Source organism: Branchiostoma floridae, chromosome 13, assembly GCF_000003815.2.
Source record: "Branchiostoma floridae strain S238N-H82 chromosome 13, Bfl_VNyyK, whole genome shotgun sequence".
NCBI lineage: Eukaryota > Metazoa > Chordata > Leptocardii > Amphioxiformes > Branchiostomatidae > Branchiostoma > Branchiostoma floridae.
The window spans coordinates 6,297,816-6,311,494 of record NC_049991.1 but is presented as its reverse complement, the minus strand read 5'-3'; the positions used below and the strand labels follow the sequence as shown (position 1 = coordinate 6,311,494).

At 40.2% G+C, this 13,679-nt stretch overlaps 1 protein-coding gene across 2 annotated transcripts in view; it reads right to left on the bottom strand.

Annotated features, from left to right (window-relative positions):
- LOC118428417 (dynein heavy chain 3, axonemal-like) overlaps positions 1 to 13,679 on the bottom strand; it is a 69,113-nt gene that overhangs the window by 53,362 nt on the left and 2,072 nt on the right. For both annotated transcript variants that reach the window (XM_035838469.1, XM_035838467.1), the window contains exons 2-11: positions 12,460 to 12,561; positions 9,904 to 10,001; positions 9,277 to 9,392; positions 8,671 to 8,740; positions 7,998 to 8,187; positions 6,638 to 6,827; positions 6,041 to 6,236; positions 3,013 to 3,138; positions 2,241 to 2,436; positions 1,334 to 1,513 (exon numbers count right to left, since the gene is read on the bottom strand). In XM_035838469.1, the coding sequence (XP_035694362.1) occupies positions 1,334 to 1,513; positions 2,241 to 2,436; positions 3,013 to 3,138; positions 6,041 to 6,236; positions 6,638 to 6,827; positions 7,998 to 8,187; positions 8,671 to 8,740; positions 9,277 to 9,392; positions 9,904 to 10,001; positions 12,460 to 12,561 (1,464 nt within the window). The remainder of the gene's footprint in view (positions 1 to 1,333; positions 1,514 to 2,240; positions 2,437 to 3,012; positions 3,139 to 6,040; positions 6,237 to 6,637; positions 6,828 to 7,997; positions 8,188 to 8,670; positions 8,741 to 9,276; positions 9,393 to 9,903; positions 10,002 to 12,459; positions 12,562 to 13,679) is intronic.

Here is a 13,679-nt window from a genome sequence, read left to right as displayed (position 1 = left end):
TCCACGGAAGGTTCTTTGTATTATGCATATCTTAACTAGAATGGTGCAATGTAATCGTTGAAAATAGTGTTCTTTTGCGTTTCAAAAATGTAACTCTGATAATCAAAATGGCGGCAAGCTAGCTGCAAGCCGCGGGAAAGCTCCCATGATGCACCGCTGCAACCAATCAGAGCGCGAGATCGCCGGGGATTCCCCGTCATTAGTATTCAGTTGTTGTTGTTGTGGTGGCTTCAACCAATCAGAGATGCGTATTTCCGATCCTGCAGACGCCGCGTTTCGTGCCGCGCTGTCCAAAAATACGTATTTCTCGGGAAGAACAGCGGGCCACGATGTTTTATTATGACAGTAAATGTGTTTTTTTTTTTAGTTTATCATCGAAAAGCCCGGTAAAATTTAACGTTTTGATGTCTGCTCACTCGATATAATGGCATCTTGTAGCATGAAAATTCTCATCGCGCTGCGTGAGCAAGCCGCCGATAAATTATTGGTAGAGTGAATTTTCTCTACGTAACTTTACAAGTGCGGTGCCGATCCAGAAATTGTATCATTTTTCCAAAAAGTTTCATAGGAAATTAGGCGAATAAACATCAAAGGGTGCTGCGCTATATGAGGGCGCGGCCAAGTTTTGAGGGTACCCCCGGTGCGATCGTCAGCAAAAATTAGGTGCGCGGATTATTGAGGGGTTTCCCTTGACTATCTCAGCTTGCGTGTAAGGGCACACGATGAGCCCCAAATCGGGGGTGCGCATTTTATTTGGGGTGCGCGGTTTAATGAAAGAAATACGGTACTAACTCAGGTGACCTCAATACGACAGCAATTTCCTCATATAGACCAATTTTAGGACTGTTGGTTTTGAACCACTCCCATCAGAAAGGACTCCTACTCTTTTCGATAAACTTGGTGGGATTTTTAATGTACTCAAGTCAAACATGGGACCTCCATTTAATGTCCTAACCAAAGCTAGGTGCTCATCTAGGAGTTCTGGGTTTCAATCCTTAGCAAGTCCAGGGTTTGAAATACTTTTTAATAATGGTTGCCAAGTGGGAAACCTAAGGTAAAGCTAGGTTTCTCATTTACATGTCAGGTTGCCGCAAGTTCCATTACTCTTATCTCGAATTTTGCGAGTAAAATCCTCTTGGTATTCTATCTTTTTATCTCATGTCCTGATCTGGCGATATAATTGATTTCAATTCTTAGCACACACAGCAGTAGGTCACTCTTATATAATATATTGTGTCCTCCCCAAAACTAGGAGCTGTGCAACCTGAGTTCAATGAAATAAAAATGTTTACTGTAACACAAAAAATGTCAATGAAAAACAACAATGACATACCCTGGGCAGCTCCTCGGCACTTGCAACAATCTCGGAGAAGCACCTGAGGAAGATGTCTCTGGTCTCCCTGAAGGGGGGCTCAAAGATGATCTTTGGCTCCTCGACTCTCAACTTGATGATCATGACCGACCCCATGGCAAACTGGAGCTCATCGTAGTCAGAACCAAAGTCATTCCCAGCCTGGTGAAGAAAGTAACAGGACTTAGCACACAATGTCTTTACTTTAGTATAATTATATGATACCTCCCTTAAAGTATGCACGCAGGTTAAAATACACATTATGTATGCACCCCTGACTTGGTGCAAGTCTCGGACAAATCTTTGGCACTAAATGGTAAAATGGAAAACTCAAATTAAGTTTGCTCCCCTTCTCAACCAATCTGGAACACATCTTGAACTGGATGAATTCAAATTTAGGATGTTTTTCCCCTTAGGTTTGTATAAACCCCCACTGTCATATTTTTGTTTCTACAACGTATAAACCGCCTACCATTCAGAATAGAAGAAACAGTGTACAGAAAAAATGTGTATAGTTTTGCATCCTATGTAGAAGTGTGGAACCACCTAATGCTCTAGTTTAGGTCCTAGTTTAGATCAATAACAGCATTTTCTATTTGGTCTTTTCAGTGATGCGTGAGGGGCTAGGCTAAGACTTAGGTCATATTTCCAAACTAGGGTGCGGTCGGGATGTTTAAAAAAACAAAAAAAATTAAATATATATCTAGAAATATACTTATTTTGATATTTTCTGAATTTCTATGCCTTTTATATCATCCTTTTTGCTCCAAAATGCTGCCCGACAGAGCCCTGTTTGGAAATGAGACCTACATTTAAGCCTAAGAGCATTTTTAGTCTGTTTTTGTTATTGTTGTTGGTGTTGATGTTGTTGTTGTTGTGAGAAACAAACCTTATGCATCTGCATGAAGTCGAGGAAGTCTGCCAGAGAGTTGATGACCATGCTCCTCAGGTGGTTGGACATCAGTGCCGCGACACACGCGAAGAACTCCTGTACACGCTGCGTGGAGTCTGTGTCGTTCAGGGGCACCAGGTGGCCCCAAAGGTCCTTGTGTGCCAGGAAAACGGACGCACATGTTGGAATCCAACTAGAAAACAACGCAATGTTAATGTTAACTTGGAGATTGATGAAGAATAAAACCTAAGTTCAAACTTAAGCCATCAGGAATCTACTTGACTAAATTACGAGAAGTTATGCAACTATAATGACGTTGAAAATATGCCTTTTAGGTTATGTATATACAAGTCTACGTGATTGTGGTATCACAATCCCTAAATATGAAGGCAAAACTATTCAACGAAATCTAAAAATAAAAAAGGTTTCTCATTCAATTTTACCTAACCATGGCCTGTTCTGGACACTGCTATGGTCACCAAAAATTGTAATACCATATAGATTAGAAAAAAAAAGAAGAAATTCTGCTGCAGTACCAAGAAATGCTGCCAGGGGGTCTTTGAATGACGGACAAGTCCTAACCACATTATAACCACAATGAAAATCCATCCAAAATATAGGCTAAGCTTCTTGTGTTATACAAACACAGTAGTACCAAAAACATTCCCTTCTTGACAAAGGTAAATGATAAATTCTAGACATTTCTGGACAGCTACAAACTTCAGGATACTGTCTATGTCCTTGCACCTGTACTATTAGACATTTGTACCTTGTACGAAGAACCTCATGTGCTTCCCTGCACTGTTTCTTGATCAGCTCCTCAAAGTCCGCAGGCAGCAGAGGCAGGTTGGACCTCAGCAGCTCGTCCTTGTTCACAAACCTCAGGTGGGCGTACCTGTCAATCATGTCATGGTTACCTGGCTGTTATGGGTGGAGCTAATCTGTCAATCATGTCATGGTTACCTGGCTGTTGTGGGCGGAGCTTATCTGTCAATCATGTCATGGTTACCTGGCTGTTATGGGTGGAGCTAATCTGTCAATCATGTCATGGTTACCTGGCTGTTGTGGGTGGAGCTTATCTGTCAATCATGTCATGGTTACCTAGATGTCATGGGCGGAGCTAATCTGTCAATCATTGTCATGGTTACCTAGATGTCATGGGTGGAGCTATTCTGTCAATCATTGTCGTGGTTACCTAGATGTCATGGGTGGAGCTAATCTGCCAATCATGTCATGGTTACCTAGATGTCATGGGCGGAGCTAATCTGTCAATCATTGTCATGGTTACCTAGATGTCATGGGCGGAGCTAATCTGTCAATCATTGTCATGGTTACCTAGAAGCCATGGGCGGAGCTAATCTGTCAATCATTGTCATGGTTACCTAGATGTCATGGGCGGAGCTAATCTGCCAATCATGTCATGGTTACCTAGATGTCATGGGCGGAGCTAATCTGCCAATCATGTCATGGTTACCTAGATGTCATGGGCCTAGTCTGTCAATCATGTCATAGTAACCTGTCTTGGGTGGAGCTGATCTGTCAATGATTGTAATGGTGGTAACTGTCACTCAATTCATTGTTGCCTAGCAACAACAATATTGTCTTTTCTTGAAACCTAGACCACATCTAAAAAGACTAATACTAGCTTGTCCGTCACATTTCAATTAGTTAACTTTGACTAAACCTAATTTCTACGTCACCAAACTTCTCGTGTGTACTTGCACAACCTCTGGTTTGACCTGTAAGTCCCCGATTGGGCCAACAACGATCAGGTGTCTTGAACCTGGTTGGTTCAATCTGATCACCTGATGTTGATGACACATGAGGTGGTGGGAGGGGGGCATGGGAAAGGAATTTCTTAGGGTAAAAAATTGGAAGGGCATGGGGGGGGGGTTGTGACTTGGGCAGACAATTCAGAAGGAAAATGGAGAAAAAAACAAAGCAGAGAGTCGTAAAGATGGCATGGAAGAGACAATGTCATTCAGACAGGGAACGGATATCAAAGAATGATGGTAATGTAAAAATGATGATGGAAAAATAAAAGGAGGGCTAAGGAGTTGGAAAGAAAATTGAAAGGAAAAGAATGAGAGAAATGTAACAAAAAAAAGTCACAGGAAAGGAATTGAGGAAAAAACCCATTGATTTGGGAAAGAGAGGAAACCAGAAGTACAAATATTCAATGCACAAAAAAAAAACTGAAGGACACAGCAAAAGTGGAAGAAAAAAAGGGAGGAAAATAACAAGTGTTAGGGAAAGATTCAGATGAACGAGATTGTAGAGAAAACAGCACTTAGAAAAGAGGAAAAACCCCAAAGAATGTTGGAAACAATCAGCAGTGTTCTCACCAGGCCTTTTCAGCATAGCGGGCCGATACGCTGTGGGCTGGAAAAATGACGCTGTAAAAAGCCCGCTACGCTGTATTTTCACCCAGCGTAGCGGCAAAAAAATGGGGGAAAACTGGAAAAATACCGTAGTAAAAATGCGAAAGCACGTGCCAAGCACGCGCCTCCGCTGTTTCAGGAAGTTTCATCTCGAAGGGAGGTGTTATATATAGCACCCCGCGTACCGCTATCTCGCAGCCCCCACCCAGGACCGCCCCTTGCGCGGCGTGCGTTCTGTACTGTAAACAGAGAACCGGCACAAAACTTGTAAAAAGTTTCGGTTCAAGTCCGGTTAAAATCGGAACGGCAAGAAACGCTTCTTGGACTTGCACAAAAATAGCACTTGTATACATTCCCTTTTATGTTGCAGTATACTTGTAAATCATCTAAAACCTTCCAAAGATCAAGAAATTTGCGTTGAGAAATGACGAAAACATCGTGCGTGCATGCAGGCAGCTAGCGGTAATGGCGGCGAAAACATCGTAAACTCTCGCAAAAAATTCTCGCGAGATCTGATGCGTCTCTGTGACGTCAGGGGAAGCTAGCGATCTCATTGGTTTAGGATAAACAACAGCAACGACCGCCATTTTTAGAGCAAATTTTACCGTATTTTACCCCGAAAATTTCTGCCGTTTTGGAGATTTTGCGGGCCCAAAACTCATATCAAAAGGAAGCAAAGGTATTCTTGTTGTTTTTACGTCCAACACCTCTTATGTGAACGCATTATTCGTCCGCCGATCGCGAACTTGAAAGTCGGCCGGGGATTCCCCGTGCCGAGCACATGTTTCTGCGTGTTTTGTTCTGTTTACGATGAAAAAAAATACGATGGAAACAGAGACTGTCAAAGTTGTTTATCTAGAAAAAGTTGGTGGCAAACCGGACAATATTTATGAGTACTGTTGAGCTGAGTAAAGTTTGTTGTTTATGAGTTTTTAGTTGTCTTTGATGCTTTGACTCAAAGTATCGTTACGTCAAACTGCTACAATTATCGTAGATATGCCCCTAAAAACTGATACAATAAGCCTTCTGAATAGCCTAAAATGCAAGAGCTTTTACTTTAGTAAGGAATCACACTGAAGAAAAATCACACTGCAAGGGGCCCCCCACCGGGGCTCTGCCCCTGGACCCCGCCGGGGGCCTTCGGCGGCCCCCGAACCCCTGCCCTGACGCTGTGAAAAAATCCTGGTGAGAACACTGATCAGAGATAGTGAAAAGAAGAAGAAACGGAAGAAAATAGCAAAAAGAATGGAATGGTTACTTTAGAGAACCAAAAAATTGTATTGACCAAAACATGACTGACAAGAGATGAAAAAACAAAAACTTGGGGTTTGGGTAATATGATGTAATTAGATGATAGAACAACAGGGCTGGCATCTGATTGGATGATTTGGTGGGGTCACCCAAGGTCAGACTTACTTATCAAACCAGAGATTCTGCAGGTGCAGCATGATGGGATTGGTGGTGAAGAGGTGCTGCTCGTTTAGTTCTTTTGTCTCGCGGTACACGTGGTGCCACGGGACGGGGGCACGGATTACGCGGTGCGGGAACGAGCGCGGGATCCAGGAGATGTGCAGCCGGCTCTTCTCCTTCTCATCCTTCAGGACATAGTCCACTGTGATTGGTGGAAAAGTGTATAAATTAGGATGTGTCGAAAGCAAGCTATTCCAGATGCACAATGACAATGATGAAACGTAACTATGCTAAGAAACACGACTTGCAACACTCATTTACAATTGGCTTATTGTCATGTAAACGCTCACATCATTAGAAATTATTGTAACAGTTGTAAGAGTAGAAAAAAGTCCCATACATGTACAGAGCTTCATTCAACAAAATTCATTATCAATTTAAAAAACAATGTTCAACCGATTTGAATGTCATTAGTAAAAACAGGATTGTTACTGCCTTTTTTTTCATAAATTCGCACTGCAAAAATCACACTGCAAGTGTTGAACTGTCTTAATTTTATGTTGACTGTACTTAGCATGAGAAGGGTTAAACCCCCCATCTCACCAATGCACTTCCTCAGAGTGAAGTTGTAGTCCCCCTCGGCCTCCTCTGTGAGAGCGACCATGATCTTGTTCAAGTCCGGGTTGTTGCGGAGGGCTTCAGGTATTCTGCTCTTGATATTTGGCATCTGGTCTTCCGGCGCAGGAGCCAACATTTCATCACGCACACCTTTGGTGATGTAGTAGTAATATCTCTGCACCGTCGGTAAAAGAAAATAGGTGTTACTAACTGAAGCTATTATTGGCTCCGCCCCGGAGGTGCTGCCAAAAAATCAATCTCTTAGAGTGTGGATTACAAGCAATAAGCCAGTTCATGGTTTGAACTGGGCATGCACAGTGTGATGCATTGTGGGTAACTTGTCAAAGTTGAAGGCCCCTGAGACATAAACAAACCATGATGTTTGGACATGTATTAAGCATGGTCCACATGTAGACAAGAATTTTTTAGGGGCTTTCACCTTTGACCTGACACATGTACAATTCAAACCCTTTTTCTGTACTGAGTCACTAGTGGGGAGGGGGGCACACAACACAGGAGCAGGGAGGTCATTTAAATGCTAATATATCTCCTCCTTGGCACCAAATAACGCATGCTTTTGATAACGTGTGACAGTCATGTGCATACAAGGGGTAGGCCTGTGCTGCACCACAAAATGGACTCACACAGACCACACACTACTACTCATACTCCCCACAAGATTTGCCAAACTCACCCAGCTGTTTTCCTGGACATAGGGAAGTCAAAAGTATAATGAGTTACAGGTACATGGGTGGGGTATGACAAGTGGTTAATGAATTTCATTCCAATTTGCAAAACTTTGACCAGTGAGGCATTTTATTAGTGGGCCTTTCCTCGTTAACATATCGGTAACAGTAGTGCATTAACATAACGGTGACATCATAACATAACATAACTGTGGCGCAAATTTAATGTAAAACTTTGTTAGTTAGGTCTACAATTGTCTAATATTTGAATTAACAACCAAGAAATTGTAGATCCCTCAGAGTGTTTCAAATATTTGTAGTTTAGATTGTTAAATTTTTCATCTGATTTGTTAATTTCTCACTGATTCTGTCTAATGCAATTTTCACACCAGCTCTAATATTGAAGGCCACATACATGCATATAGCAAGAAATTGATGACAGGAAATAAGATAACCCATTCTAGGTCCTTTTGGGACCTATGACCTAACTTCCTGTCAGTGTCCAACAAGTTAACTAAGTCTTGCATTTAGATACTAAGTTAACCACTCTATTGCATTCAAATAACAAATATTTAGCAAACAGAAACAATGAAAACAAATCCTCTATTTACTTAAGGTAATAATGTCGCAAATAAGATATGATTTCTATGAACTCTGACCTCGAGATCTCTCTCAGACGGTTCGCCCATTTTCCTGGTTTCCTCATCTTCGCCCGATTTCATCACGTTTAGCTGCTGCACAGGGCTCATGGGACGGCTACCGGGCAGCGAGGAAACGTCGCTCACGCCATTGGTAGAACCGTTGGAGACGTGCGCGTGCTTTGCCACCCCATTGGTTGTGCCATTCACGCTGAAACAAGAAAATGACATTTCACTGTCAGAAAGTAGGGTAGCGTTTTTTCATTGATGATCTGTGTGGGAGGGGGGTGCAAGAGTATTGGATAGGTTTTATAGGAAACACTCAAAAGTTCAGCCTGTACTGAGATAATACATACACGACATGTTTGTCCAAAATTAAATCTAACTTTACGATTTGTGTGTCACACAATGTCTTTATTTTGAATTCCCACTTTCATCACATTCCTGCAAATTTTAAACGTTTTGAAAATTTGTAGAAAAGCATTGACTTTTCATCATGATTAGCATCATCATCATCATCATCATCATCATCATTGGTTGACATGCTTACACACGACAGGTTTTACCGCCCCTTACAGGGAGACAATAATGCTCTTTCGCTTGCTAAACTCATGATTATCAACATATAATATATAATAATATTTAATTTTTATTTGCAAACTAACTTCTTCTTTTCATCAATTTTGTTACTTACCCATTTTGCTTTTTGCCGTTGAGCCCCCGGTGTCTGGGTACCTTTCTGGGACTGGGGGGAGATTTTGTAGCTGTGGGGTCGGTTAAAGAAATAATGTGTTTCTGGATTTCCACATGCACATACACATACACATACACGATCAAGACAAGTTTTGAAATATAAAAATATTCTTCTGAATAATAAAATTATGATAAAGTAACTGAAATTGTCTATTCCTAGGAAAAGAAAAATTGCATCTGTAGTAACAAAATCTTTTGAAGTACTGAAAGAAGAAACTATATATAATTATACTACTGTACAATGTTGTAGGTATATGTAGTCCCATATCTTTTTGAAGGCCGTAGGGGCAGTGAGTTGTTATCAACTGTGTCTGCTAGTTAAGAGGCAGAGCCCATCCCTCTCCTCCCTTTTACCTGCCAAACTGAAGTCAGGTACCCATTTTACCTGGTTGGAGTGAGGAAAGTCATGTGAAGTGCCTTTCCCAAGAGCAGAAGATGAGTAGCATGACAAGATTTGAAGCCAAGGCCTCTGGCTTCTGGGCTAAACAGCCTGCAGTCATGCCACACGATTTCAAAAGTTTATAGGGATTAAACTAAAAAAGGATACGTGAAGGACTCCTTGGTGACCGTTTAGTGCCTGGTCTTGCAATTGGTGGAATGGTCTTTATATTCTTGATCCTCAAATCGCTCGCTGTTGGTGTGTAGTTGTTGGCGATCGACTCACTGTAAACAAACAAGGACAACAACTGATTGACAAAAAATGTTTATTTAAGAAAAAAATTCTGTGCATAATTAGCTGCATATACATATCAATTAATTATTAATTGACTGGAACTAACTTTCATACATGAACTTAAAAGCAACGGTATATCAAAAACTGATTAAAAAACTGATTGAAATTTCGAGATGATGCATTCTTATGTTCTTCAGGTCCAATGTAATTTTTAAGACCAGTCCTGGTTTTGTACCTAGGTACATTGGACCAGTACCCATCTATAATGAGGTGTGTCTGTATACATCTGGCTTGGGCAAAGTGATGTCTTCAGAATTAGTCTTCATTGATTTTGGGCAATTTTCCAATTTTGATGCAAATGGCGATACTGTCAGACCATTTCAGAGAACAAGTAATTGGCATTTCTTTCAGACAGCAGAAATTCTGTATCTGTATCTGTATTCTATATAGCCGGTATAACCACCCATCGGTGTAACAAACCAGCTTCGCTAAAATTGTTACCTGGGTGTTCGGCAGTACTTCTGTTCCTTGAAGGGTGCGGCCAGAGTCCACGAGTGCCCCTGCATGATTGGCGGGTGCTCACTGTGCCGCAGCACAACCTACAGAAAATAGAGAAGAGGTCAACTTATCAGTTACACTGGAGAACTGAGCATCTGCTTTTAAAAGATAAATATAATTTCTAACCTAAAAAATAAAAGAGGCTAGTTGGATGGCAGCTGTAGGCAAAAATGTAGCAGCTGCTATAGGTTTAAGTAATCAAGTAATGCTAGTTTAAAATTATTTCCTGTTACATGTATGTTGTCTTTGCCTAAAGTCAGGCAATTTTTGTACAGACTAACTATAAGCACTTTATGGTCTCCCATAAGATTTTGATACCGATGAGGTCTAAATGTTGTATTTTTCTGACTTGAGTCCTAAAAAAAATTAGGGACAGTAGGTACGGATTGTCTTGTACTGTTTTTGTACCTCAGCTGACTTTGTGATTCAACAAAAAATTTGAATTGTGCAAAGGCTAGGGTTGGCAGTTTTGCTAAGGTCAGTCAACTTAAAAATTCAGTAGCACAACATTTTTCCCTATTGGCCTGGGTACAGTTGATGATTGTGTTCCTGTGCCTAATAATCCTCATGGATTTGGGTAGCCATGCAAGGTAGCCAGGCCTGATACACAGCCCAGCCTTTTCCACAAACCCTCTGTATCCCAATCTCAGACTACCATCTGCCGTACAACTTACAACAATTGTATTAATACGACACACTGAGAGATCAGAGGATTAATGTGGTTCAAAAGTTACAAAATGAAAAGATAAGTTAGAGTAAAGAAGGATTTGGATGTCAAAGCTCAAAAAGATAAGGAAAATAAAGCGTCTCTATTTAATACCTGACTGAAATTAAAAAAGCCAAACAATGTTTAATTTTTTAGAGCGATTATATATCTAGTGTTTGTGATAGCATAATTTACAAAGTAAAATTTGTAGAATATTCAGCTTGCAAGCTGAAATTTGTTTCCCTTTTTTCTTGGTAATACATCGAAAGGTCCCCATATGTACGTATGTATGCAATGTGCCATTTATTGTGCTTCAACTTGTGTGAAGTTCAAGTTTAGCTAGCCTTATACAATCACAACCCTGCACCTTTAATGCTTCCATGGTAATCTATCTTACTAAGAGTACAAAAGAAAAAAAAAACTAGGCCACATTGGACTTAACATTCGCAACTGTAACCTTATAAGTGGTTGCCATAACGCAACGTTTAATTGGTTCCCAACTTTGAACACAGAACTTTGTGTGCCGAAAACAGGTGTGTGTACGCTACGTCTCTCGGCGATGAAAAAATCTTTACGCAGAAGTCGTTCTGAAGCACGGGAGCTGCCGTCTGCTCCGCACACAGATTGTTTACATAGCAAACAAACACAAAGGTACACGAAAGGCCAAACAAAAGGGTAGCCAGGGTCTTCGTAACCAAATAACCTGGGGCCTAAAATAACGTGTGAATGGGACACAAAAGGGAGCAACCACAAAAGCTAGGACGTTTGGGGGGAGGGAGATTTTACGAAAATGACAAATTGCAATTCACCCACTATCTTGCTGAACACAAATATAAGAGAAAAATTGAAATTTTTGTCATCCCGTAAATTAGTATCATGTATTCACAAAAAAGATTCTATTATAACGGAATAATTGAATCTTTGTTGATGGTGACTTCCACCCTCCCCCTCATCACTACTGTACTGTCCCTAGAGAACCTTTGCAAGTTAAATGTAATATCAGGTTTACCAATACCATTGCAAGGCCCTGATTATGTTTTTGAGTTCGATTGTGCAATGGTGACTTGGCATTTAGCTCCACAATGCTCTAAGCCACCAGCAAAATTCTAAACCGGCCACCAAAATCCAACAACTGTTATTATCGGATTTTTTGGGGCAGGTTTTTTCAAGTGGTGTGTTACGGACGATCAAGCGACAATATATAATACTGTTAAAGAAAGTTTCAATCGCTGACAGCAATACATGACAATGAACAGTACTTTCTGGAATAAGGTGCTCAGTTTGTAAACTTTTCAAAACTTTAAAGGTGACCAGAAAAGTTTTTTCGCCAAAGTCAGGGTGTGTATCTTATTGCACAGATAAATAGAAAAAGGACCTCAAATAGAGCAAGGTGGTACTACAGTTCTAGGAAGGATGAAAAACTATATACAGTAACATTGTTTTGGTGCAAGTTGCAACATGATTGTCTTTTTTTAGTGATTTTGTGACTTGCTGTAGGCGATTCACAAGTTTTTGGAGACAATCCGAATAGGGGAACACTAGCTATAGCAATTTTACAAATCTAAGCAAGGACACTGTTTAGAAGTCCTTGATTTATGCAAAATTACCGGACAGAAAACACCATAAATATCAATTTTTCAGATTAAAAATGTATTCAAGATTGGTGGAGAAAGGGTGCATAGTTTACTTTATTGAGTTTTTCATTTCACACTTTTGCTTTAGTTAGAATGTTAGAACCTTGAATATCAATTATCATAGAATATTTTTGATTTGTATATGATTCTGGAACTTACCTGGTATAGCTCGGACGGTTCATTGGCTGCGGGGGTGGGGAGCGGTGGTAACCCTGGCAACCCTCGTGTGATACTACTGTTGTGGATCGGAGATTCGTTCATCTGTAAATTAAAGTAAAACGTTGCATAATTTGAAGAATTGAGTCCATAACATTGTTGTAACAAAAAAATTGTTATATACAACACATAAGGTATTAGTTTTTTTTACAATCAAAACTATTTTTTGTACACTATTCTTTCTGATCTGAAAAAATAGTACATGTACCTCTAGATTTTTTGTATAATATTTTGATTATGCGTCACATAATCAGATTTGAACAATTTGTCTTGAACAGTTTGTGTGTGTGTGTGTGTGTGTGTGTCTGTGTGTGCATGCATGGTAACTGCAAAAACTTGTCAAAAGTTGCAACTTGCATGACAATTGTACAGTCAAAACTGACTAGGAAGACCACTCAGGGGACCGATAAAATCTGGTCTTTATGGACAGGCGATCACTGAAGACAGGATTCTTAATGCTTACAAGTGTCAACGAAAAATTTATTGACAAGACCACAAAAAGTGGTCTTGGACATGTGGCCCTACTACAGTATGGAAGTGGTCACAGGATTGAATAGTGTTTTTTCATGAAAAAGCCACAAACCACTGAACTTATTTGGTTGGGCCAAAGATACTACAAATTGCATGTTCTAGTGAAAAAAGTGTTCTTTACATTTTTTACGTTATGAAAATCCCAACTATTTCTGAAAGTAAATGTTTGAGCTTTTTCTGTTCAAGTTATGCCATGTATATATGTATACATGATACCATACATTCATTGATCATATATTATAAATGATAATAATTATTATCATATCAAACACTTAATAACATGATCATATCATGAGTTACTAGTTTAATGTATAGTCAAGTCCCAAAGGTGAGTAGCACTATTCTTTTGATTTGACACAATAATTTTTCATTCTCTGCTTCTGAATCATAATTCACACGCGAGCCTTTCATAAAGTGATGCTGTTATATCAGTGCCTTCATGAAATATTAATATGAAACCGTGTAATTCGTGACAATATGAGTGTAACCACATAACCATATGTTACCTCAAATCACACCATCAGTGGTTTAATCTAACACATGTGGGACTGTCCAGGGGGTAGAGAGGGGTTGTGTTTTCTATGCACTTGTCAATGTACAACCTTAGTGGGGAGGGGGCAGTCACAGAGAGG